Source organism: Lampetra fluviatilis, chromosome 16 (genome assembly GCF_964198595.1).
Source record: "Lampetra fluviatilis chromosome 16, kcLamFluv1.1, whole genome shotgun sequence".
Classification (NCBI taxonomy): domain Eukaryota; kingdom Metazoa; phylum Chordata; class Hyperoartia; order Petromyzontiformes; family Petromyzontidae; genus Lampetra; species Lampetra fluviatilis.
Window position 1 is genome coordinate 7,556,236 of NC_136290.1, and position 26,569 is coordinate 7,582,804.

The 26,569-nt window shown below is 47.1% G+C and overlaps 1 protein-coding gene across 8 annotated transcripts in view; it reads right to left on the reverse strand.

Annotated features, from left to right (window-relative positions):
- Positions 1 to 612: 612 nt before the first annotated feature.
- The window catches only part of LOC144936498 (liprin-alpha-1-like), a 277,198-nt gene continuing 251,241 nt past the window's right edge, over positions 613 to 26,569 (reverse strand). For 5 of the 8 annotated variants that reach the window (XM_078863613.1, XM_078863614.1, XM_078863612.1 and 2 more), the window contains 8 exons: positions 23,528 to 23,590; positions 21,555 to 21,581; positions 16,418 to 16,593; positions 15,212 to 15,309; positions 13,331 to 13,506; positions 9,302 to 9,370; positions 8,049 to 8,226; positions 613 to 2,135 (listed from right to left, as the gene is read on the reverse strand). In XM_078863613.1, the coding sequence (XP_078719739.1) occupies positions 2,110 to 2,135; positions 8,049 to 8,226; positions 9,302 to 9,370; positions 13,331 to 13,506; positions 15,212 to 15,309; positions 16,418 to 16,593; positions 21,555 to 21,581; positions 23,528 to 23,590 (813 nt within the window). In that variant the 3' untranslated portion in view covers positions 613 to 2,109. The remainder of the gene's footprint in view (positions 2,136 to 8,048; positions 8,227 to 9,301; positions 9,371 to 13,330; positions 13,507 to 15,211; positions 15,310 to 16,417; positions 16,594 to 21,554; positions 21,582 to 23,527; positions 23,591 to 26,569) is intronic. The other 3 variants (XM_078863618.1, XM_078863617.1, XM_078863615.1) reach the window with 1 other exon arrangement.

Below are 26,569 nucleotides of genomic sequence, written 5' to 3' on the forward strand. Positions count from 1 at the left end.
AAGCAGGACTCCTCCTGAAGGTCATGAGGCCCAGCGAGATATACCTGAGCGACCTGGCCATAAATGACAGCTCAACGAAGTGGCTTATCATGTGGACGTTTATAGCTGCCACTCTAAACGCGTGATGTTGATTCTAAATGTGAAGGGAGAACGGGAAGAACGGGAAGACCGGGAGAAAAATCCATGCGGCCACGGAAAAAACGTACAAACACCATATATACAGCAGGCGTCAGGGTCGGGATCGAACCCATGACCTCCTGTATACCAGGCGAGGTAGTTAACATCTCGCCACCATGGCTCCATCAGCATAAAAAATGAACACACCATTAGCATAAATGCTGCGTGAATTTCACGGTTGTGCCGTACAGCGCCCCGACATGTTTCCGGCATGATGTCCGACGTTTTGCTCCATGTCCTGTGAGCCTCTTTAGCTTCGGGTCAAAACCCACAGCTAGCGTTAAGTTCAGGAAACCGAAGAAACTCACTGGCTCATGGTGTGAAACGTCTGACATCACCTCGAAGAACGCGCAGAACTCGGACACACATCAAAATCACTTTCAGTCGAAATTCCGGTGAATAATAAACAAACACCACCAGCACCACGTGTCAGTTTGCTCTGTTCATGTATTTTACATTCTTTAACAAAACAAAACAATGAGCATTTATGTACACTTGCCCAGCTTTATACATTCTGAAAATTGATCAGACATACACAGGGGCTTCTACAGAAGGGCAGGGGGGGGGGGAATTCATCCACCGTATGTGGCTGCATTTTGTACCGTTAAGCATTTTAAAATTGTATGCGTGTACACACACACACAAAACACGTACATGTGTATACATTATTTTATCCGCACCTGCCAACTCCCCGGTTCAATGCCAGAGTCCTACTGCAGCACGATATGTGGCCGTGGGAGAGTCTCGTAAAAAAGATTCGCATGCCCTACGTACGTACGCACAGGGCGGACGCGAACACAACGGGCTGGTGTGGGGGCACGAAGAATGGGTTCGACACTTGCCCAAAGCATTTCGGGGTCAAACCTAGAAGAGCGAGGGGCGCTGGGGCGCCAAGCGGAGGCAAAGTGGTCAGCGTGCCGCTTTTCGCGTTAGCGCTACAGCCGGTCGCTTGCTGTAACGAAATCCTCCGTCGCGGGCTCGCTGCGACTAGCCGTGACGACAGCGTTCCCACCCCCCCCCCCCCCAAATTGAGACGAGGTCGCGCAAATGTTCGGGCGATGAGTACCGTTCCACAAGAGAGTCGGCATATGTTCCACACGTTAGCTCGTACGGTCAGACGGCGCGTGCTCGCACGAAGGCAGGAATAGCCTTTTGTCGTTGTGGGTGCGTGTTTCAGGCGAGGTGACGAGTGCACTCCTCTCGTTTGCGTCACAAAAGAGGGAAGGACACTAAAACAACCTCCACGGAAGCAACGTGGGGACACACACTTTTCGCCAACTCTGTTTGATATTGAGACCAGAACACGATTTCCCCCACACCTCACAGCTCTGCTCCTGCATATACACACGCATCTATATTACACACATCTCATGGGACTAGCAAAAATAATAATAATCTAGCAAAATAATATTAGTTTACATTATTAGACTTTGTAGTAGTATACAGTATTGGAAATAAAAAAAAACAGAAAAGGCTACATTTGCATAAAATTCACGAAATAGCGTGACACACGTAACTAAGGACAAACGTAAAAAAAAAGCAAATTAGCGATCCGTTACAGAATGTCCAACAAACAGAAATGTATCATAAGAAAGCACCATCTACTATCATGTACATAACAGCTGTATAAATATATTAAACTCAAATATTTCGTTTTTTATTTGAGGGTTTTTTTCATTCATTTTTTATTATCTATAAAAAAAAATCTTATCTTTGCAGTCCCCCCCCCCTCCCCATGTGTTAATCCGTATAGCTTACACGTTAATATCACAAAATAGCATTTGTGTGGCATGTGGAAGGTTTTGTTTGTTTCCATCACGAGGCCGGTCCGGCTTCGCTGCAGCGCGGCGGTACATTCCGTTGCTCCTGACTCCTCTATGCTCGTTGCATAGTGTGGCGGACCTTCGCGCTCCCGCCCGGGTCCTTCCGCGTTCATCGGTAGAAGTAATGGGGGTAGACTGTCGGGCGCAGAGAGGGGAAGAACAAAATTAAGAGGACGAAGAGCAAACATTTTGCGCGCGTCTGCGAACGGCAAAGACATTTTACCGAGGGCAACCGGGACAGGCTATCGAACGTTGCGCGATCCAAATGACAACATGTGACTAACGCTGCGTGTATACGGTTTGGGGCGGAGGGGGGCGAATGCTCTAGCGAAGAGCTCTCACTAAGAGCAGAGACAGAGGGCCACTCATTTTTGTTGTGATAAAGATGGACAGTGATGGCTTGGGGAGGGGCCTTCATCCAGCAGTGGCTAGAGATCATGGCTGATTTTTAAAAAACTCAGCCGCCGTATTTGCACGCTTGGCTACGTAAGGTCTGAAAGAAGTTCAGCATACACGCATTATGATACTGTGGTGTTTTGAACACGTTAGTCAAACAATCCTAAATATATAATTCCTCTTGTTTTTCAACTGTGTCATTGCATTTATACCGATCTCCCTGGACATAATGACCCAACAGGCTCTAAACCTCATCTCACGTCACGGAATTACACATCGATGCAATTTTTGTATGTATGCACGTTGAATTTCTTTCGTAAGTAGCCAACCATGCCAATCGGAGGTGCAGGGGAAGGACGACAAACTAAACACAAAAAGCGCGTGCACGAATTGCATTGGCGTTGCCTTCAACGAACAAGGCTTGGTGATGCTGCATTCTCATAACACGGGTGAGTGTTGTGTTGCAAGTTCTGCATTCGATGTATGACAAATGTCCGTTGACTCGTTAACTTGAAACTGTTTTCATTTACAAGAAATTGATTTTCTTCAAAAAAAGATGCAAACACCTTGACCTCAAATTGACCTGTATAAAAGTAAGCAACATTTTAAGTGCGTAGCGAAAAAATTCAAATTGAAAGTCACATTTGACTGACCGCTGTTATGGTTGGGCAAACCGCGATTTGTTTGGTAAATTGTGTCCAATTCAAACGTAGTTGGCGGGCTGTAGCCTGAGGCTAATGGGTCGCTTTCTGTGGGGGGGGGGGCATAACGTGTAACAATTCACCATCAATGCCACTTATTTCTGTGCCATTGTCTTCCCTGCGAGGCAATATCATCGTGGCGTACAACCAATGTCATTGACTCAACACAACCGGGGAAGATGCTCTGGGTCGATGTGGAAATTAGGTTTTCACAGCTTCTGAGGATGGAGACGCGGGTGTTTAAACTCCGATCGCGCAGGATGATAAACCGTGAACGAGCCGTGGGGCCAGGTGCGCTGGCGCACCGAGAGAAAGCGAATCCATGAAAGCGATCGCGTGTGCTCCGACTAAGGTTGCCACCTTGTCCTGGCATTCCAAGGAAAGTCTCCTCGTTGCCGTGGCTGTTGTAGGGAAGTTTGTGAGTCTTCCTTGGACATTTAAAGTTCTGCTTTTTGTCAATCGACGAATAATGCACCACTCAAGACGACGCGTTAACGGTATAGTCAGATATTAATATTGTGACATGGCCCTAAAAAAAAAAGCTATATTTGATATGCGATATTTCAGGAAATTACCATTTTTCATAAGAGCCGTCTGCTATAAACAAGCTCTCACGGACAAAAGTTTAGAGTTTTGTTACCTGTGCTTTGCGCACCACTGCCACAATGCAGAATCACAGAACAATGATTAATCTCCATCACACGCTCCTGACATCTTCTACCCGAGAAGTGGCAAAACCTCGTTCCAACGCAGAATAACCCTCCTCCCCCCTCCCTGTTTCCCCAACGGCTGCCCAAGCAAACGGAGCAAGCAAAGCGAGCACAAAGCATCGTCCCACCGCTACCCCTACGCCGCCGGGATACTCACCGCGCCCGCGTCCGGCCGGGTAAGCCGGCGCGCGGCTAGCAAGAGTACGTCCGCACCGTGTTGTCTAGACGCTGAGACCCAAACAGGTGGCCACCTGAGCCAAGCGAGACGGCAGGGGAGGGGGGGGCGGTGGGGGATGATGGGGGGGGGGCACCGGCAAGCGAGGCCATGACCAGCAGACGGGCGTTCAGACAGGCGGGCGTGGGAGAAGGGGTGTGGATGCACAGGCAGACGTGCACGCAGACAACAACAGCGCACACACGCACGCACACACACGCGTGCCACCGCACCATGCGAAGCCATTATTAGTTTCGTGGTAAGCAGAAGCGTGAGGCGGCATTAGACGTCGGCAGATAACATCGCAGGCGCGCGCGCGGGGCGCCGGCTGTGACAAGTCGGAGGGCCATCCAGAGGCTTCTCTCGCGAATGTGGCGGCATTCCTGTGTGACATTTGGAGAACTTTGAATGAGCGGACGTATCTCGAAATCGCTTTGAAGATACGCGCGTAATTTTTTTTGCGCAAAGGCGCTCCTTATTCATTCTGGCACGTTCGAAAGGCATATTCGCAGACGTGAAACGATGATAGCTTTCGCGGGGTTTCGATTTAGCCGACTAGTTGGAAGGATTTTGGCAGCAATTATGCGAAGTTAATGCCTTGTCATAGCCAGCGCCTGTTTGTGAGTAAAGCAGCAATGTCAGTATTGTTAGTATAATTTTAAAAAACACACACAACAACCAACAACATAACCTTTAGTAAGCACATTTATAGCGAGGCAATTATTGTTGTGTTGAGAATTTGCTTTGGGCTACGTTGAATACTATTCAAGTGAAAAAAAAATTCGCCTATTTTTGTGTTGCAGGACAATGTTAATAAAGATGTGGTGAGTAAAAAATAAAATTGCAATTACTTGAATAAAATAACGACTATCATAATGATAATACTGACAATCACTGAAAAAAACACTTTCAATGCCTGTCATTTTCTGTTTTTTAAGTAACGAGCAGAGTGATCTGATTAATGCGTTTTAACGAAACCACGACAAGCCGTGGTAAATATTGCATCGCAGTCACGTGCAATCCCACGTGTTAAATCATCCACACATGCAGATGTTGAGCGCTGTTATTTGTCGATGCTCACGCACATATATGTGCTGTTACTGTCTGCTTCACAGAATTGTGGACACTGCACGAATCGGCGTGCAAAATGACGAACAACAACATGACAGAAGCTGTGATACGCTCGTTATATATAAAAACAATGTCACCGTAGCCGCAGGGCACCCGCGGTAGTGCTCACGTGACTGATGAGTGCACGAATGCAAATTGTACCTGTGCCTAGATAATGCACGAAATGCGAACATAAATAAAATGTTAAAATTACCCGCAGTGGCCTTTGATGATCTAGTGTGGCATCAGGACCGTATGTTCCGCCACAAATGTGCATTGTTATCATGCACACACATTAACAGGCCTTTTATTTATTCAACGGCTTGCTGTATGGATTTTAAAGACAGTGGTGTGTTTTTCTGTGTTGCGTGCCGATACCGGAAGAAGCCAAGACTGCTAAATTCCGCACACAAATAGAGTAGGTGATCAGAATAACTCATCAGATTTTCTCTAAAATTGACGAAATAAATGAAATTAGATATCAATGGACAAAAAAAAGTAGAGTCTGCCTCCTACGCAACTCCGAATCTAATCCGAAATTAAAACGTCCGTAAATTGAACTTCAAAGCATTGCTTGTATTGATATTTGTTTACGCCGCAGCAAAAACGGTGCAAGGAGTTCACGCATTAACGTGATCCACCAACCCTTGCCTTCCAAAGAGCCGGGAAAACAGATGTGAACATTTCTCATAAAAAAATAAAACCTCTGGGTGTACCATGAAGCATTGCATGCTGGGAAGTGGATCGACCCACTCAGACGCTTGGCGCCTGGATATCTTACTTTTGCAGAGCTGGCTCATGTATCAAAGGCAGCCGTGCGTCATTCATCCTGAACCCGATTCTGCACTCAAAATATTCTGCCCTTCGTGGTGGGGAGATGTTAACTCCCTCGCCTGGCATACAGGAGAGCGTGGGTTCTATCTCGACTCCGACGCTTGGATGTTTAGAGTTTGCATGTTCTCTCTCCCTGTGGTGGCGTGGATTTTTCACCGGGTCCTCCGGTTTTCCCCGAGACACATTTGGAATCAACGTGCGCTTAGAGTATTTGGGCTGCTGTGAATTTTCACGTGATAAGCCACGACCGTTGAGCTGTCATTTGTGGCCAAGTCGCTTCTGAAAAAGAGCTAGATAGCTTAGTGGGCCTGACCTGATAAAAAAAGGAAATTAATAATTATATATTACAAAAATATATACATAAACCCCCGTTGTTTCTTTTTCACACCTCTTTTGCAGCGTGCATTCACCACGGAATTGATGGTCGGTGTCGGCAAGGTCGTGAGCCTTGTGAGATGAACTATTCATGAGACAGAGCGGTGTTCAATAGCTAATAGCTCTGAGTGGACTTTCATTTACTCTCTGTGTCATTTTTCATGGGCGGAGCGATTGTTAGTAAGGCAGCGAAGCGAAAGCAAACGGTGGCCACGATGAAATATAACAGCACGTCATAGGATGGGAATTAAGCAATGAGGCAGGCACTCGGGTCTTCTACAGCAATTGCATTTACTCTACCGCGTGTGGTTTATGCACACTTCATGAGAAATGCCGATGTCAAGTTAAACCGCATGTTTAACTTAAATCCGACATTAGTCACATTGGTCTTCAATACACGATGTCTTTCAGTGCCACGAGAACTGAGGTGATAAATGTGTCGGGACTAAAAGCACTTTTCATTCTCCTCTACTGCTCCCATAGTCGAGAGCTCCATTGCCCCCTAGCCGTCCGTGCTGTCGACTCCCTGCCCCTGTCCCAAGTCCAGGCCCACGACTGACTACCTCCATTCGACAAAGCAAACCACCTGTTTTCTTGGTTCTTTCGGTAAAGTCACGCATATCAAGAGGAATTTAGCATATTCATGGGAAATGCTAAATTCCTCTTGATATGCACATTCTTTTGTTAAGGCGCTCTTCTTCCACCTCCAACCCAGCTTATATATAAGCTCCAAGCTTGGCAGTGTCTCATTCTTCACCTGAGGACGGCTGCTTGCGTTGTAGCCGAAACGTCGTGAGAATTATTTTATTGTGTTTTATTTTTATTATTTTATTACTTCCCTTCTACGTGACTTTACCGAAAGAATCAAGAAGATGAATCCCTGCAGTCACGAAAGCTTTAAATCGAAATTTAAACCACCTGTTGCTTGACAGCATCTCATTTTGACACTATGTACCGCAATGTATTGTACGGAAACTGCATTGTATTGTCCGGTGTTTTATCGCTTTAATTTGCGTATCACGACATACGCTCATCGAATTCTGACTATATCTCTATTCGAGCGTGTGGCAGTATGTTCAGGAGCTAAACGACAATGTCGGGGTCTGCTCTCCATGAGTGGGTTTCCGGAGAGCGTTCAAGTGGTTTTGCTACTCCTCCTCTGTTGAAGGAGCCCTGACTACAGTGGTTTAATATACAGCCCATAGTTTGCGCCATAATCTTCTTCCGTTCCGAAACGACTGCAAACTGCGGGGTGGGTGCCATTCACCGCTGAATCTCGGAACGTGCAAAGGGCTTATCGTTCATTTTATTTAGAGAGGCGTAGCGCCGTTGTGTTTAAAGACATTGTACTCACCGCAGAGAACTGTAGCGACATGACCACACTCTGTGATAGCTGGTGCCAAACTGTGCTACACGCCCTCCCGCATGGCCTTGTGGGAAGTTCGGTACCAATACAGTTGTTTTATTTTAGTATTTCTTCCGGTTCCGTACACGTACAAACAAGCACATCGTCGGAATGTACATCGTCGGAATGGAATTGGAAGAAAAACGGATAATGTACACCTACGTCATCGGGACGCAAAGGGTTAAGAGAATGAACCGGAATGGACCTCCAACGCCAACTGTCGTCTTCTGCCCAAGGCGACAACCAAAGCACACCCCCCGCCCCGGCCCCCCCCACCCCCCCTCGCTCCACCTCGACGCTCACCGTCCTGCTGGATGCGCTTGGGCTGCATGGTGGGGGACGGCGTGACGCCTTGCGGGACGCGGAAGCTGGCGGGCAGCGTCTCAGACGAGCCCAGGCCCATGCCGACGGCACCGCGCACCTCGCGCGGCTGGAAGCGCTTCCGCCACGACGGCGTGCGCTGGAAGCCCTTCTCGGTGCCCTGCACACGGCACGGCACGGCACGCGGTGACCCTCGGCTCCCCGAACCGCCACTCTCTGCCATCCGTCAACCGTGGCGGCGATGGCGGTGCATCACGACCGTGCAGTGCGGAGCGCCATATGCGGCAAAAAACCTTCAGTTGCTAAACTACATCTTCTTGGTTCTTTCGGTGAAGTCAGGTAGAATGGAAATAATAAAATAATAAAATAAAACATTATAAAATAATTCTCACGACGTTTCGGCCACAACGCTGTCTCCCCGACAGACCTGGTCTTCACCTGAGGACGGCTACTTGCGTTGTGGCCGAAACGTCGTGATAATTATTTTATTATGTTTTATTTTATTATTTCCATTCTACGTGACTTTACCGAAAGAACCAAGAAGATGAATCCCTGCAGTCACGAAAGCTTTAAATCGAAAAAAAATGCTAAACTACAATTAAAGCTTTCTTTAATTTTACAAGGTAAAGTCAACGTAGCTGTGTAGCTCTTTTTCAGAGAAAGTGACCTGGCCACAAACGATAGCTCAACCAAGTGGATGACCATTACGTGGAAATTTATCGCAGCCAAATACTCTAAACGCACGTTTATAAATGTGGAGGGAAAAAATTGGAGGAGCCAGGGAAAAATCCACGCGACCATGGGGAGGAGACATGCAAACTTCAAATATACAGCAGGCATCAGGGTCGGGAGAGAATAGGCAACGTTTCAGGCAATGGTCCTTCTTAATAGCACATAATCAAAATCTTCATTTCGACTGGAGGAATCCGATGAACTTTGGACATTGGACATGTCCAGATGTGCATAAATAAAAAGGCCAGAGAGAGAGTCAACGACAAGGGATGGAGACTTCACTTTACACCGTGGAGCCTGATGAGATTTACATTTTTAAAACGTTTACGTAAACAGCTAAATTATATTGCATTCTGGGAAGATTTTTCCCACGAGGAGAAGGCGCCATCGACTTAGCAGTGTACCCCTGGCCGTGTGTGTAGTTTGTTGCCATTCCCCCGCATCTCCGATTAGCACGTACGGTGTAGACGTACGGACATGCGTACGACCAACGCGATACTCACATCGTCCAGCCTCCGATCTGTTCCCAACGCCAGCAGGTTGTTGTATTCGCGTTCCAGCACTTGCCTTGCCTGCACGCAGAACGCACGAGTCAAATGAAGTCACGAGTCAAATGAAGTCACGAGTCAAATGAAGTCACGAGTCAAATGAAGTCACGAGTCAAATGAAGTCACGAGTCAAATGAAGTCACGAGTCAAATGAAGTCACGAGTCAAATGAAGTCACGAGTCAAATGAAGTCACGAGTCAAATGAAGTCACGAGTCAAATGAAGTCACGAGTCAAATGAAGTCACGAGTCAAATGAAGTCACGAGTCAAATTAAGTCACGAGTCAAATTAAGTCACGAGTCAAATTAAGTCACGAGTCAAATGAAGTCACGAGTCAAATGAAGTCACGAGTCAAATGAAGTCACGAGTCAAATGAAGTCACGAGTCAAATTAAGTCACGAGTCAAATGAAGTCACGAGTCAAATGAAGTCACGAGTCAAATGAAGTCACGAGTCAAATGAAGTCACGAGTCAAATGAAGTCACGAGTCAAATGAAGTCACGAGTCAAATTAAGTCACGCGCGAGCACGACAGCTGCTCTCTGCCCCCCCCCGCCGTGTATACAACCCGTCCGGGACGTGTATCACACGCGCGCACTCGCAACGCAACAATAAATACGAGGTTAGGAAGGTAAAAGAGCAACCCTGCTATAGTTTGCTGACAGAAAGGCCCGTACAAGAGGGAGTTCTAGAAAGACCATCTGCAGGGTATTTGGTCTACTCTTCCATGCTGGTCAGAAACCGCGTGCTGCTTGCCGATTCTAAAAATGATACTCAACGCAACAAATACCCGTAGTTTAAACATTACACTCGTCTAGCCAGCGTGGAAGAGTAGGCCAACGACAAATTTCTCTGAGGTGCTCTGTAGTGGAGTCGCGCTCTGCTAGGAGTGGTGTGAGTAAGGAATTCCAGGGCTGTAACAATGGGATAATGAAATGACAGGTGTTTATTGCAGACAATCGACATTTTTAGACCAATTAATTCAGCCACATTGTAGCTTTTCTTCATATCAGTTCGGAAATAGTGTTTTTATTAGATAGCGAAGAGTTAAAAGGTTTTAAGAAAAAACATTTTTGAGGTGTTCTTCCTCACGGAATATTTTGATAATTGTTCACATAAACACGAGAGAAGAAGCAGCTGAATCGACACCTCGTAAGCCACAACAGTTGTTGTTTACACCAAATGACAACACGTAAGAATGCCACGTTCCCTTACAAAAAAAACATTGCGCTGATGACACTCAATTAACGGGAACGATTGTTGAATTTTGTGTTGACACAGGTTTATTTAATATCGACTCAATTTATGCTTATTTATAATCCTCAGCAAGGGAGCCAACGGTGGGTAGAATGAGAATCTTGCGAGGGCATCTTAGCTGCTCGAGAGACTCATCCTTAAGGTCAGGGCAGAGTGGAGTGGAGACCGATAACCTGGGGCTCAAGCGCTTGGGTGGGCAGCCCAAACAGAGCCTGCAGGTCAGAGGTCGCAACCGGGTACCCGATACCCGTACCCTACCCGATACCCGGCTACCCGTACCCGGCCGGGTACGGGTACGGGTAGCCGTTTGCGACCCTGGTGCGGCCGGGTACGGGTAGACCGTGAGTCACTGGTGAGTAACTGTTTGTCACTCATTTCCCAACGTCTTGTCTCTTCTCACAATTCAAGTTCCTAGAATCAACCCACACGCGCCTGCAACATGGCTTCATCCCAGAGGTCGCAATCAGGTACCCGATACCCGTACCCTACCCGTACCCGGTCGGGGTACGGGTAGGGTACGGGTACGGCCGGGTACGGGTACGGGTACCCGTTTGCGACCCTGGTGCGGCCGGGTACGGGTACGGGTAAGGAATCAAACCCCGTTTGCGACCTCTGCTGCTGGTGACCCTCGCAGTCGTCTGGCTGTCTGCACGTGCTCCACATTCCCTTACGCCATCCCAGTCAGGGAGATGGAATCCAAAAACAATGCCAATTATATACCAAAAACAACGAAAGCTTCAGTGAGTCTCAAGATTCTTTATCGGGCGGTTGCCACAATGGGATTTTTGGCCAATACCGGCTATGGGTTCTAGATTTGAAGTTTTCGTGACTGCACGGATTCATACTCTTAGGTTTTTTCGGTAAAGTCACGTAGGTAAAAATAAATAATAAAAATAAAATAATAGAAATAATAATAGAAATGAAATTAAAATTTTATAATTTTATTTCGATTATTATTTCTATTATTTTATTATGATTATTTATTTTTACCTACGTGACTTTACTGAAAAAACCTAAGAGTACCGGCTATGGGTATTTGGTATGTGGGTGGATATCTGGAGAACCAAAAGAAAACGTACGAACATGAGTGGGTGACTGGTCCTCATAACTGCCATCCAGTAGCTTCCTCGCAGCCTCATGACTTCAACACACGGCCCGTATTGGTGGTCACCTATCCAAGAACTAACCAGCTTCAATCCAGCTTAGCTTCTGAAATGTGATGAGATGGGACAGATGTAGGGTGATCTGTTGATCGGCCAAACATATTGTTTCGTGTGCAATACATCCTGCAATACATCCTGCGATACCCATTTGAACGCAACTAAACTAGGGTGACTGAATTTGTGCATTTGCCCTTGCCTTGGTTGTCATGAGTGATTCGCTCTTAAACAGAAGCTCAGAGACTTAGAAACGCCACACAACTGTCCCAAGTTAATCTAATGACCAGCTTATTTACTAACGAGTCAGCCCAAGTAGATATTATACGGATTGTGCAAGAGAAGTATTCGGTATTGTACAAGTAAACAAGGCACGACAATCATGTTCAGTTATCGCAAATTTTGTGGCGAGCCATTTCGTAATTTGTGTGAAAGGAACAGACGATACTGGACACCAATGGCAAGAGTTTTAATGCTCACTCTGTAGCAAACGGCTCAATTTGGGAAATGATCTCCTATTTTTCGAGATGAATACAAAAATGGATAAAACGAATGGAACCAATGACCCGTTACCAACTGGCTCAGTGGATGAGCGTACCAAATAGGCAGCACTGTATGCATGTCCACTCAGCCCGTTTTAGCTGTCACAGTGGCAACTGACGGGGAATCTTTTTCGAGTTCACGACTTCTTATTCTCTAGTAAGGCGGAGAAGTGATCGGCAACTCTCATCGTCTTATTTCATATTTATAGAGCGCCTTTCACTCGTGGCGCTTGGCATAGTTTAAAAAAAAGCGCTGACAAGAGTAGAATTATTTAGATTCCAAGAGCATGCACGGATCGAGGAATGAGTGACAGCGACAAAGGGTACTTCGGGATCACGAAAAGGTCGAGGAGTGGCGGGAGGAAGGAGTGGAGGGGCGAAGGGAGGGAAGAGGAAGAGAGTGGGCAAGAGGTAAACTGGAAGACAGGTAAGGACAGAGGCTAGGCAGCGGAGACCGCTTAACCCTTTCTGTAAGTTGCAGGGTGGGCCCCGTTCACCGCTGAATCTCGGAACGCGCAAGCAGTTTGCGTTCATTTTATTTTGAGAGACATAACACCAGTGTTTTTAAAGACAATGTCCTGTACTCACCACAGAGAACTGTAGTGACACAACCACCCTCTCTGGTAGCTGGCACCACACGCCCTCCCGCATGGCCTCGTGGAAGCCTCGGTACCGGTAAAGTTATTTTATTTTAGTTTTTCTTCCGGTTCAGTTCTGACAATGTACACGTACGTCATCGGAATGGTAAAGGGTTAATGTGCAGGGGAAGTTTATTCCAGCGGAGGGGTGCACGGATGGGGAGAAGGACCGGAACACACAAGATTGGGTACAGGGAGAAGGAGGGACAGCGAGAGAGAGAGAGACAGGGAGAGAATTGAGAAGGAAGAGAGCGAGAGGCGACACGTGGAGCTTTGCGAGGCGGTGGACGGCTTCAGGAGTGTTCTCGTGAATTACTAAAACTGCTCTGCCGGGTTGAGTGCGCTCGCTGCAACGAACGTTCGGCGTGCGGACCACATCCGCTTCCGTCTAACCTGCGTGTTCTGCGTCGGGATCTGCAGGGCCAGTGCCAGGCTCGTGTGGTCAAAGCTCTCGTCCAGGGCTAGCAAGGCACCGTGGATCCCGCTCTCGATCAGGCTGTTGGCGTACTCCCGGAGTCCCACAGACTGCACCCAGCGAACCACCCGCTCGTTGCTCCACACCACCACGTCTAAGAGACAAGGAGAGTGGAGAGCTTTGTGAGATACACGAGTCAGGCTTCGCGTCGATTGCGCATTCGTAAAAACAAGTGAGGAAATATCGCGTGCGTGCGCAGATCTCTTAATGCTCGCCGACAAGCGTTCGTCTTTGGAAGCATTCGAGCAGTAATCGAACAGCAGCGCTCGTGACGGGCACACGGGATGCAGTATTTCCATAGGCGACGATGAAACCGTACAACTATTTTACCAGGTAAGGCCCACTGAGCTGTAGAGCTCTTTTTCAGGAGCGACCTGGCCACAAACGATAGCTCAATGAAGCGGCTTATCGTGCGGGAATTTATTGCAGCCAAATACTTGAAACGCATGTTTCTAAATGTGGAGGGAAAAACCAGAGGACCCGGAGAAAGATCCACACGACCACGGGGAGAACAAACTCCAAATATACAGCAGGCGTCAGAGTCGGCATCGAACCCACGACCTCCTGTACACCAGGCAAGGTAGTAAACATCTCGCCACCGTGGTGCCCTTAACGAGAGGGATTGGATAACGGCTCTGCCAAAGGGGCGCACCTCAGCCAGCGGGGGCTGGGAAAAAGATGCGGGTTCAACGAGCACTGATTTAGGTCTCCGAGTTTTGGGCAGCCCTTTAAACAATTTGTCCCATTTTCAATAGGATAAATCCACAATGGCAACAGTTCTTGATGCTAAACTTTGGTCCATATAAGATCACTCTTGAGGTCACATTTGATTAAAGGGGATGTCTGATCTTGTGTGGATAGCTCAAGACAAACTGAAATTTTAATATAGACATTGATTAATCCAATTCCGATGCAGCATATGAATCGTGGCCCCATATGCCGAGTCATTGGCCCCCCATCTACAAACTTACTTTGAATGTTGGCAGATTCCACTATGGAGGATCCACCCCACACCAGCATTAGATAACGCTGAACTCTAATTAACACTTAAATTGGAGTTCTCTACCACAGAAGCCTTTTAATCTTAACAGCAAATGGCACATCAAAGGCTGCAGACAAAGTAATACAAACAAATCCTGGGCTGGGCATGACAGTTTCAGAAAGTCTACCCCAGTGTCCTGAAGCGTTTGTGAAAATCTGGATTTTGCCCCCGGTTTAAAAAGTTCTGGCCCCATGCTCGTATCACGACAGGAGCCACAGAGTTGCAACCCGAGTAGTGGATGGGGGTTGGAAGAGCAAGGCAAGGTGCAGAACGAGAGAGGCCTCTCATTGTGCGAGTTGGGTGCTGGTCAGAGGTCGCAACCGGGTACCTGATACCCATACCCTAGCCGTTTGCGACCCTGGTGCGGCCGGGTACGGGTAGGCCATGAGTCACCGGTGAGTAACCGTTTGTCACTCATTTCGGGTAGGGTACGAGTACGGGTAGGGAACGGGAACCCGTACCCAGCCGGGTACGGGTACCCATTTGCGACCCTGGTGCGGCCGGGTACGGGTACGGGTAAGGAATCAAAACCCGTTTGCGACCTCTGGTGCTGGTGGTGGAGTGGGTGTGGCTATTTGAAAGTGGGTGGGGCTGCCAGCTCATCACGTGTCTTGGTTGAGCCTCCAAGGAATTTGGGAGCTTGAGGCTGCAGGGGCACAAAACCTGCTCCCTCCATTTTACCAGCGTGGTGCACAGAGTCGTTTAGACACGTTACGTAGGTATACGTAACTCTGTTTGCAAAGTGTAAGTCACGCACCTTGTATTTCATGTTGGCTGTCCTCTCTTTTCCTTTCCAGCTCTTGGCGATCGTAGTTTAATCGCTTCAGGCACATGATGCCATACTGCAGGCTGGTTCTGTGGGATGAAGCGTATACGTGTTAGCAAATGCATGTCCACGTACATCCCCTTGTGTCACTCCACTGCTGGATGAGGGCATCCACAAGCCGTGCCCGTCGTGGGGGTTACTTGACCGTACTTCACCGGACAGGCCAGTGGGGGGGTCACAATTGGGGAGTGCAGATGTGCGAGCAGAGAGTGCAGTACAACAATGGAATCTTGCTGCACTGCTCTCTGCTGGCAACCACGTGGCATGTCTTTGTTTAAGAGTGAGAGGCAAACAGTACTGCTCTTTTAAGGTACACAAAAGCTGTCTGGAAAAGTTCTGCTTGCGAGCGCCTATGAATAAGGCTGATTGGGCACTCAAAGGGATGTGGCCAGTTTCATGCCTGGCTGTCTGTCACCCCAGTATAGACCGTGGCTTGCCATATTACGTAGTGGGCATATTGTTTAGGCCGAGTCTACCTAGGAGAGGTGCTGCCAGATTCTAACACCAATCGCAACCGGTGTTGTATGCGGTGAGAAACTGAACCCGGTGCCACAGAGATCACAGCCCAGGGTACTAATGACTACACCACCACTCGCACTGAAATGCCACCTCATTATTATTTTTTAAAGGGGAATAAACCACAATATTAAATTATTTCACTCTTCAAAATCTGACAGAAACACGCTAACTAGGCATTTAATCAAACAGTCCTTGAATTTTACAACTATTTGGATTGTTTCACGTAGCCTTGGGCATTCGTACGGGAGTTCAAATCAAATATCTCAAATAGAACGAGATGTGAACATTTGCTCCTCCGCATGTCCACACGTCGCATCTCTTGGAAGTCTGTTCCCATCTGCCTGCCTCTCCGCTCCGTGATGTAGCAACGGAGAGTGCAGGCGGTGTGCCTGCACCACGCCCAGGGGCCAGAGGGGGGGGGGCCTAGGCACAGGGCTTTGAAGAGTGCGGGGGCACAATTTAATTGCCTGCGACAGGTTCGTAAGGAAACGCACGACTCCACCTGTGCCCGCTTGCCGACCGGCATGCCTGTCACTCGGTCCGTCCGTCCGTCTCTCTGCCGTCCGCCCGACGAATTCGCGTCCGAGCCGCCTGACGCGCCAGCGCGCTCCTCTATACCTGTGGAAGCTGTCGACCATCTTGAGCTGACCCCGCAGGTCCTTCTTGGTGAGGTGGTCGAGCATGCGTGCGTCCACCAGGCACTCCATGAAGTAGCTGCGGTACTGCGGCAGGCCTAGGCTGGGCAGCCACTCGTTGCCCACCCACTCGTGGTTCATGTCGCTGTACGCCAGCGTCTGCCAGGCGGCAACGCAACAACGCGTTGGAGCCATTAGCGTCGCCCGTTAAGCGCGCGTGAGTGTGTGTGTGCGTGTGTGGTGGATGTGCTGTGGGAGGGAGGCCAATTCAACTCCGCCTTTCCCCTCGTGGTGCTCGAAGCCACCACAGTGGCCAATCAGGACAGGTGCCAGGGGCTGGTAACCCCTCCACCTTCAATTCAAGGCCACGTCGTCGATAGAATAAATATCGACGAGGCCTTAAAGTGCACGTAACCTGGCACAAGCCCAGTGCTGACGTCACCGCCACTTAGCGGCGAATGGCGGTTGTTGTTGAATGGCATACGACTGAGGAGTCAGAGGGTAAATTTGGTACACAAGCAGAAGATAGTGAAATTGAAAGCCTGGGAAGGGGATAACTCAGGCAGTGTTCTTCATTGCAAGGCCCGCGGGCCACTGGCGGGTCCCTGGTGGCCTTTAGTGCGGCCCCTGACGTGCGGCCCCTGACGTGCGGCCCCCGACAATACACAACACGTGACAACACCCCCCCATCATCATCATCGTGCTGCTGCCAGACCCCCGATGGTTTCAAATGTGTGATGGCCCTCACACTGACGATGTCTTATCGGCGAAAGTGGCCCCCCTCCGAAAATTAGTGCAGAACACCGCCTGAGACCATCACCTCTCCAGGTTTAATAAAGAGGGTGCTGCTATTTTGTAGATTGAGGCTGTGCTACGGATGGACCGACCCTGCCATAGGAAAGTGCATTTCCACAATTGACTAATTTGGAAATGAGCGCCAAAGCAAAAACTCTTTTGCGTGAGCGGGGTCACTTAGACTTTTTGATTTAGAAATCCGAATGCAATTTCAAGTATTTTTTGGATTATTGTGTATAGATGTTTTAGATGAATACATGAATACAATTATCTGCCAAAGTTTATCTGTATTTTCTTGGCTGTGTAATAATTTAAAAATAATAATTAACGTCATGCATCTGGCAGTAGATATAAATAGATGTTTTATACGGTCTGTAACCTTTGACGATCGACATCTGTAAGCGGACATTTTCATTTAAGAATTCAAAATTTAAATGTGAATGTTTCACGATTCCGCTTTGATGAACGTCGGTGCAATTTCATAGCAGCCACGCACATATTTTTCTCGTTTACGTGTCTCAGATGTTCTCAAACATAATCAAACTATTTTATCCTTTGAAAGCAATATAAAATGCAAATCATCCACGAATGCTTCTTAACAAAATTAACACAACAACTCACATTCATCAATAACCACTGCCTTTAAAAGGAAAAATATGAATGAATATGTAATATATTATTTTTTATTACGCAGAAAAATATAATTGGTGGTGTTTTTAGAAATGGTCCTTCTTCACAGAACACAACTGGATTTCATAACAGTTTTTTTTTGGGTTAGATCGCGTAAATATAAATGTGGCGTTAAACCCGGCACCACCCGACACAGCCAATTAGTAAAGTTTGTCACGTAAACAGAACACGACAATTCGTTATTGTACTAGTACTGTAACGAATTGTCATGCCGGGTGGTGGCGGGTTTGACGACACATTTACATTTACGCGATCTAACCCAAAACACCCCCACCCCCCACTGAATTATCGGTGATATTGGTCGCGAAAGCCTACGTGTTAAACTGACAACTGGATTTATGCATATCATATTTCTACGTATAGATTTATGCGCTTGTGAAGAAGGGCCATTTCTCGAAATGTCACCTGTTCTATGTTTGTTGTTTATTTTAAGGCCGCCCACCCCACGCGGCGTTATTGACGACGGACGCGTTGAGACGTTATTCATTGCACTTGTGCACCGCTGCCAACGCAATGGCAGCAGCAGCAGCAGCAATATACTGAGAGTTCACGTCTGCCTTAGCTGACTGGTGAACGTTGCAGAAAAAAACAATCTTCATGCATTGTAATGAATCGTGCACAACAAATGGGCTCCTCTATTGGAAGACAACTCATTTATAACTCACTTTTAAATCACCAACGCTTTGTACTGTAGCACATGCCATTGTTAGATTATTAGGAAGTCAATGAAGCTATGCACTTTTAAATCGAGATTGAAGACTCATTTCTTTAGAACTGCTGTTTTGGTGTTTAGTTTGTTGTCCTTCCCCCGCACCTCCATTTGGCACGGTTGGCTACGTACGGTGCAAAGGAAGTTCAACATCCATAATATACAATTATGTGTCCCGAATGCTGAGTTCATCTACGAACATAGTGTCGAGGATTTGCATCTAACTTGCTCATTGACTTTAAACGTATTGAGTTGTTCTCCATGCCCCGGCACGATCGTGCACCTACGCGGCTCGTCACACCGATCTGTTTGTTCTGCACACTCGGCTCATTAACCTCTCCGCAGAGCCAGCCAGGTGGCTCGGCGGGAGAGTCAGTGGGAGAGTCAGTGGGAGAGTCGGCAGGAGAGCCGGCGGGAGAGCCAGCGCCTTCACAATTGAAGGGTTATGAGTTCAAATCCTGGTTAAGAGGGGACTCGGCCCATAGCGGTTGTCGCCCCCACCATAGGAATATTGAATTTCCACCATTGGCTCAGGGATGTAAACAAGAGATGGGCCCCACGTCAAAGCATTTTTTGGGTGTAAATGACATCTTTGACGAAGTGAGTTTCAATAGGATCTTCATGCAGCGATGAATGCACACGTCATTCATTGCGTCATGTGATCGACATAGCCAAAGCACGTCCACTGCCATTGCTAACGTCACAACGCTTCAAACGGCTGCAGGTGCTAGTGAGACGAGGGCTTTGGGGGAGGAGGAGGAAGGAAGGATGGGGAGATTGCTGCCAGATTCCCTTTGCCTTATGGATTTACCCAATTTAAATTAACCAGCACCTGGCCTACAGACCTCCCTGCAGCCTGAGGTTGCCCCCATGATTGCGGGTCAGGTGACGTTAATTAATTGTCAACAAACTCCAAAAAAGCTGGGGGAGATTTTGACCACAGCGTCCATTCCTTAATACCAGGAATACACGTGCAGGAAGATCCCCCGTATAGTCTGATCAGACTGTTGAGGCAAGTGCTGTTAGCGTGTAGCACCTTTGAAGGCCAGAATATTACACGAGGAGGTGGGTGGCCAGCACCACGCCTGCCCGCCTTTGTCTCCCCAGTGGCAATGTTTACACACCGCACCAGGTGCTCATTTGGGGGAGAGACACATGCAACCTCCAAATATACAGCAGCAGGCGTCAGGGTCGTGACCGAACCCACGACCTCCTGCATACCAGGCGAGGGAGTCAACATCTCGCCACCACGCTGCCCTGTCCCGTGACCAGCGTGCCACACACACACCTACACAGTTCTGACCCCCGAGCAGTGCTTATATTCGCACGCCACACCAAGTACTCGGTCCCTCGGGCCGAATTGCCCTCTGGGGACTCTGCGAGCAAAATTCGCTTCCGTTGTCGTGCATTGAGCCTGGCCAAAGTAATCAAACCTGGAGCGGCCGGGATCGTGGCCCAGTGCGATAACCACGACCACACGGCGTCTCGCACCTCAAGGCACGAAACGGAGGCTAGACTTGCCAGTAGCCTGGCTCTTTTGAAAGTTGTGGACAAAATGCTCCCTTCTTCAGAGCAGAAATATATTGAAGGGATGATGAGTTAAGTCGTTCGTGTATAAACGCGCCTGAGCCAACAGAGCACGTTGGCTTGACGCTCTTTCTTCCCATATTAGGAAGCCACTGGGCGGAATGCACTTTTAAATCACCTAGATTGAAAACGAATTTCTTGAGAATGCTTTTTTGTGTTTAGTTTGTTGTCCTTCCCCCGCACCTCCGATTGGCACGGTTGGCAACGTACGGTGCGAAAGAATTTCGATTTAAAGCTTTCGTGACTGCAGGGATTCATCTTCTTGGTTCTTTCGGTAAAGTCACGTAGAAGGGAAGTAATAAAATAATAAAAATAAAACATAATAAAACAATTCTCACGACGTTTCGGCTACAACGCAAGCAGCCGTCTTCAGGTGAAGAATGAGACACTGCCAAGCTAGGAGCTTATATATAAGCTGAGTTGGAGGTGGAAGAAGAAGAGAGCCTTAACAAAAGAATGTGCATATCAAGAGGAATTTAGCATATTCATGGGAAATGCGTAGGAGGTGGGCGGGGGGGGTTTCAAAGTCATATTATGCCCATGCATTATGCAGGATCAGCAGCACCAAAGGGAGGGGGGGGGGTAGCATTAACAAAGGGAGGGGCATGTTAATAGTATGTAGAAGCAATGAAACATGTGAATGGGAAAACGGTGGCAGGAGATCCGCAGCGGAGCAAATAATGCCTTCCCTGTGGAGAACACAAGATACACAATTAATGCCAGTGAGTGGACTGCGGTCTGAAAGTCACCATAAACGTGAACAACAATCAGTTAAGATCCGAAGTGGTTTATTACGTCCTTCCAATGATCTTAACTGATTGTTGTTCACGTTTATGGTGACTTTCAGACGGCAGTCCACTCACTGGCATTAACTGTGTATCTTGTGTTCTTTTTTACCGAAAGAATCAAGAAGGTGCGAAAGAAGTTCAACATATATACAAAAACAACAAATACCCTGTACAGCCTGTAACACACTGTTCAGCAAAGTGCTGTTAGCGAGCAGCTATGAAGGTAGGCATGGCGCACGAGGGGGTGGGTGGCCAACACCACACCCGGCCGTCAATGTCTCCCCGGTGGTGATGTTTACACACCACACCAGGTACTCATTTGAGTCCGAGTCGACCTAGGGGAGGCCCATGACCAGTTCAGATAATTATCACTGGTGTTGGCCGTGAGCGGGAATCAAACTCGGGTCACCGGGTTCGTAGCGCAGCGCGCCGACCGCTACACGACCGTTCCCCACACAAATATGTACGCGTACATTCGAACACGCACGAGCGCTTGGTCCAACAATAAAAACAAAAACACCAGAAACGCCACTGAGAGTTAAAATGCCCACCTGTGCCCAGCTTCCCTCATCGGCATCCTGCTTTTCCAATGGGTGCGGTACGACGAAAAAAGACAGGACAGCGCAAGGGGGGCTAGTCAGCGTTAGTAGGACACGTTAGTCGGTGTTAGTGCACGCCAAGCCAGGGTTAGCGCAGCAGAGCCCGCAGCAGGAGCCGCCTTTGCCGTAGCGACGCAGCGATCCGCGGTGCCAAGTGAACGTCTCTGCGGGTGCGGCCGAGGCAATTAGCACGGCGGTCTCCCGTCGGAACTCGCACCCGGCATTTACGCATTTCATTAGCGCCCGTTAAACTTAGCTCTGTTGCCACCCAAACAAACAACCATTCATATTCTTGCATGTGCACGTTTACAAATGGCATTCCGCGCGTACACGAGCGGTGGGACAAATTCCTGCAGGCTCCGTGATTACCTACGACAGATAATCTACACGTGTATTGACAGTTATGGATTTGTGCATTGATGTACCATGATGGTCATTCGATTACTTACAAGTCTATAACATGTTCATAACTGAACCAACTTAATTTCTCAAAGTGCAAGCCATCACCAATGATCATTTTTCTTTCTATTTCTATACAGAGAGTTAACTTAAAATGTAGGTTTTCGTAGCCATATTTTGTTGGGTTAGGCCGCATGGTAGTTTTATGCAAAACTTTAATAGGCTTTAAAGCAAGTGTATTTATTAATTCGAAGCACCTATACGTGTATAAATAAATATACATATTTTGGTGTGTGTGTGCTTTTTTATAACACATTTCCTCTAAAAGTTATCCACCAAAATTGAAAGTATTTGAATTTTAAGTACGTTAATGGCGCCAAAGCCATTTGGCTTCTGCACAATCACCGCACCGGTCTCACTTCGGGTAAAGCGGAGCGGAAAGTCGTACGAGGAAATGCAGCGATTGCTCGTTTGAAAAATGACGCCAACACATGCAATGCAAAAGCTTGTGTGATTGGTTTCGGGCAGCGATTTGTCGAGCGAATGTTGGAACTGCCTCGCAGAGAATTCACTGGCACGCGGTGGGTGCACTAACGTGCGCTGCTGGAGGGAAGAGAAGAAACAACTAAATAGAATTTTAATAAATTATTTTTGTGAACGATGATGATGGTGATTATAAAATTTTATAAAGTCAACATTATTACGAGCCCATATGTATGTATTTCCACCCCCAGCAGGACAATATAGCAGTGGTTAAAACTAATAGGAACGGTAAAAAAGTGTGAAATTAAATGTACTTAATAATGTCTGCAAAGGGACATATGTATTATATTCTTCAAAGTTTGCCGTTCGTTTTCCATAACACAACGATATTGAGACATCCCAAGATCCTAATAATCCTGCAACCACACACAAAGGGACCAGGAACATGACAGGGCCCACGGCCGTGGCAAATTCGTTCCTTTCACAAAGTCAGAGATAACGAGGAAAGGAATTGTAGCAAGGTGTACACGCCCATCTGAAAATGCACCATAAAATAGTTCATTCAGTTAAGAATTTACAAGATTTTGGGACTTTGCAATAAGAAGCCGGAGTCTGGACTGCAATGTTATCGTTATGAGCGAGTATCAGTCATAAACGTTCTCCATTCGTCACGATGGCAGTGATGTGACACTACACGAACATGTAAGCCTCCAAACAACTTAACAATTCAGAAACATTCGCAACGGTAACTGTGAAAACGTTGCGTGCATTCGGGTTTTTCAAATTAACAACTTATTCAAGAGGCATTTACAATAAAACGTTAACAAAACTGCGTCTGTTGGAATTCGGCAAAAACGCAAAAATGAACCTCAACGGGCGATCATTTCCACGGGAACACAAAGTGGACTTTTTCACAAAGCGGACGCAAGTCCCGTGCTGGATTTTACAGGGCTTCTCACTCCCAGTCCCAAAACCTCACAAGCGATTTCCCCCCTTTTGCAGATCGGCGGAGGCCGCGGGAGTAAACGCGACGAAGCACTGACCGTTTTGGGAGCCGCCGCCATGTTTTCCATTTCCTCGTGAGTCACCCACACATTGCCCGTCGACTAGTCACCGCGAAAGCAGCGGGGGCAGCCAATGCGAGCACGGCGCAAGCCAAAGAAAGCGACAAGAGAGACGGCGAGAAAGTTGTTAGTTTTGGTTAAAGTCCGGACGTCGACGACAGCACATCACGCACAAAACGGGCCTCAGGCTTTGCTCGGTGGCCGTCATTGGTTATTTGTTATTATCAGCGAAACGTCGTACTACTCAAATTAAAAAATGCTGTTGATTCTCTCTTCAGCACACTGGTGGGCTAAAGAAGTGAATTATTTTGTCCTTTCAAAAAGTGACACATTTTTTACTGTTTGGCCGTGTCGGGTGGTGGAGGGTTACGACACATTTATAAATAACGCGATCTGACCCAAAAACCTATATTATAAATAATATTGGTCGCGAAAGCCTACGTGTTAAAGTCATTGGTTAAGTTTCGTTCTTGTTCGGTTTCCCCAGGTACGCTAAAGACGTTTGGTTGAATGCACCCCACGCCCCCCCAAGGGGGAATGAATGTACGCAGCGCTGCCCTTTGCTGCTGGGTTAAATGCACCTGTGTCAAAGGGCCCCTCTGCCCCTTTTGTGTCTGTAGACGGATCACTGCAGCATGCATTGGCATGGCAATGCAGTAATTGCAAATCAACCTTCACCCTTTGTTCACTCTGGTCTGGGACAGCCGTTCAATCAACCTGAATGTACAGGTTCCTCTCGCTTTAGGCGTTTTCGGTTTGTGCAATTTCATGTACACACGGCTAATCTCTTTCTACCCAACATTTTCTGTATTTTTCGGTTTGAAGTCACCCAAAGTGCCACTATTAAGCAATTTGTATCTTACAATGTAAGGCACATTGAGCTTTATAGCACTTTTCAGAAGCGATCTGGCTATCACAAATGATAGCCCAATTAAGTGGCTTATCACGTGGACATTTATAGCAGCCAAATACTCTAAAAACTTGTTTCAAAGTATGGAGGGAAAAACCGGAAGACGCGGAGAAAAATCCATGCGACCACGGGGAGAGAGACATGCCAACTCCAAATATACAGCAGGCGTCAGGGTCGGGATCAAACCCATGACCTCCGGTATACCAGGTGAGTTAGTTAACATCTTGCCACCATGGCACCCCTATGCGGCTGGCGGTGGGACAACATTGTGTGTGCACTGCGTGTATTGTGTGTGTACTGTGTGTGTACTGCGTGTGTACTACGTGTATTGTGTGTGTACTGTGTGTGTACTCTGTGTGTACTGTGTGTGTACTGCGTGTATTGTGTGTACACTGTGTGTGCTGTACACGCTACTCGGCAGGCAGCTGTCACCTCGTGCGGTTTTGCTTTGTGCGCCCTTTGTTCGGAACTAATATATGACTACCGCTTCAAGCGAGAGAAACCCGTACGTTGGAATTGAATATCTCTGTGTGTTAACAACGGTGCAGCAAACAACAATGGCAATACAGTTGTGATATATTTTTCAGAGAGACGGTCACGGGTCCTGGTGTAGTTTTAGATGCAAAGACAAATACAGTTAATATTACAAAACACGTTTAAAAAAAAACACACGTTTTCTCCTCCGATAACAGAAGAAGCATTAACCGATGTTCCGGTCTATTACTATTAAACTACTTGTTAAATATACATACAAAAACATGGGCACACATAGACTGCTCTGTGCTACACCAAGCTTTGAAATGGGAGCTTTGACTTTGCTGTAATAACTAAGGCTGGGATGACCTAGTTTCATACACTAATCCTCAGGGATGGATATAACAGTGCCTCCAGGCTTCCAACATGGGAGGTCGGATTCATCTCCCACCAGCATGTACCACATACTATATTTAACCACGGCACATAAACACAAATATTAAACAATCAAATTTGACATTAAAATAACAATTTGCAGGGTTTTCTGGGATCATTAAGTCATATCTTTCAAAGAGAGTTGGAATGTTTTTATTATGAATATTATGTTGTTGATGAAACCAAGAAAATACATCGAAATAATTATAATCCATCTTCTTGGTTCTTTCGGTAAAGTCACGTAAAAGGGAAATAATAAAATAATAAAAATAAAACATAATAAAATAATTCTCACGACGTTTCGGCCACAACGCAAGCAGCCGTCCACAGGTGAAGAACAGGTCTGTCGCTGTCTTTCCGACGTCGCTGTCTTTCCGACAGACCTGTTCTTCACCTGAGGACGGCTGCTTGCGTTGTGGCCGAAACGTCGTGAGAATTATTTTATAATGTTTTATTTTTATTATTTTATTATTTCCCTTCTACGTGACTTTACCGAAAGAACCAAGAAGATGAATCCCTGCAGTCACGAAAGCTTTAAATCGAAATTTAATTATAATCCTTCAGGGTCCTTTGTCAGTCCACTGCTGGATGAAGGCTTCCCCATGCTGTGTCGTTCACGAGGCTTGTTTGACCATAATTAACCACGCTGGTGACGGTAGCCACGGGGAGGAATGGAACTCGGGTGGCCACGTTTGTGCTCACGCTCCACCCAAGGCAAGTAACGCACACCGCAGGTACCGTACGTATCACATTCACACACACAAACAAACTCGGTCTGCATGACATATACATTATTAAAAATGTCACATCTGTCTTTCTTGCACTACAATTTTTATTTGAACGTATCTGCACTTCGAATTTTTTTCTGCCCGCTGCAAGATTACCCATAATTTATTCAATTTCACACATGGATTGCTTTGGCTGCGCACTATCAATATTTACCGTGCGATATCTGCTTTGATTTTTTTTCTCTCTCTCCTTTTTTCAGCTCATGCTAAGAATATATGAAAAACATTAAAGCAGGAGGAACGTTGCGAACAGCCAAGGGCAACACGGCCAAATATCAAAACACTGCAGCAAAATAACCTTTCATCTAATAATCATGTTTCTCATATGGCAGGACACTTTAACTCACCACAAGCAAGCTGCCAAATGACTCGCTGCAGTATGACCATTGACCAGAGTCGCACTCTCTCCAGTGT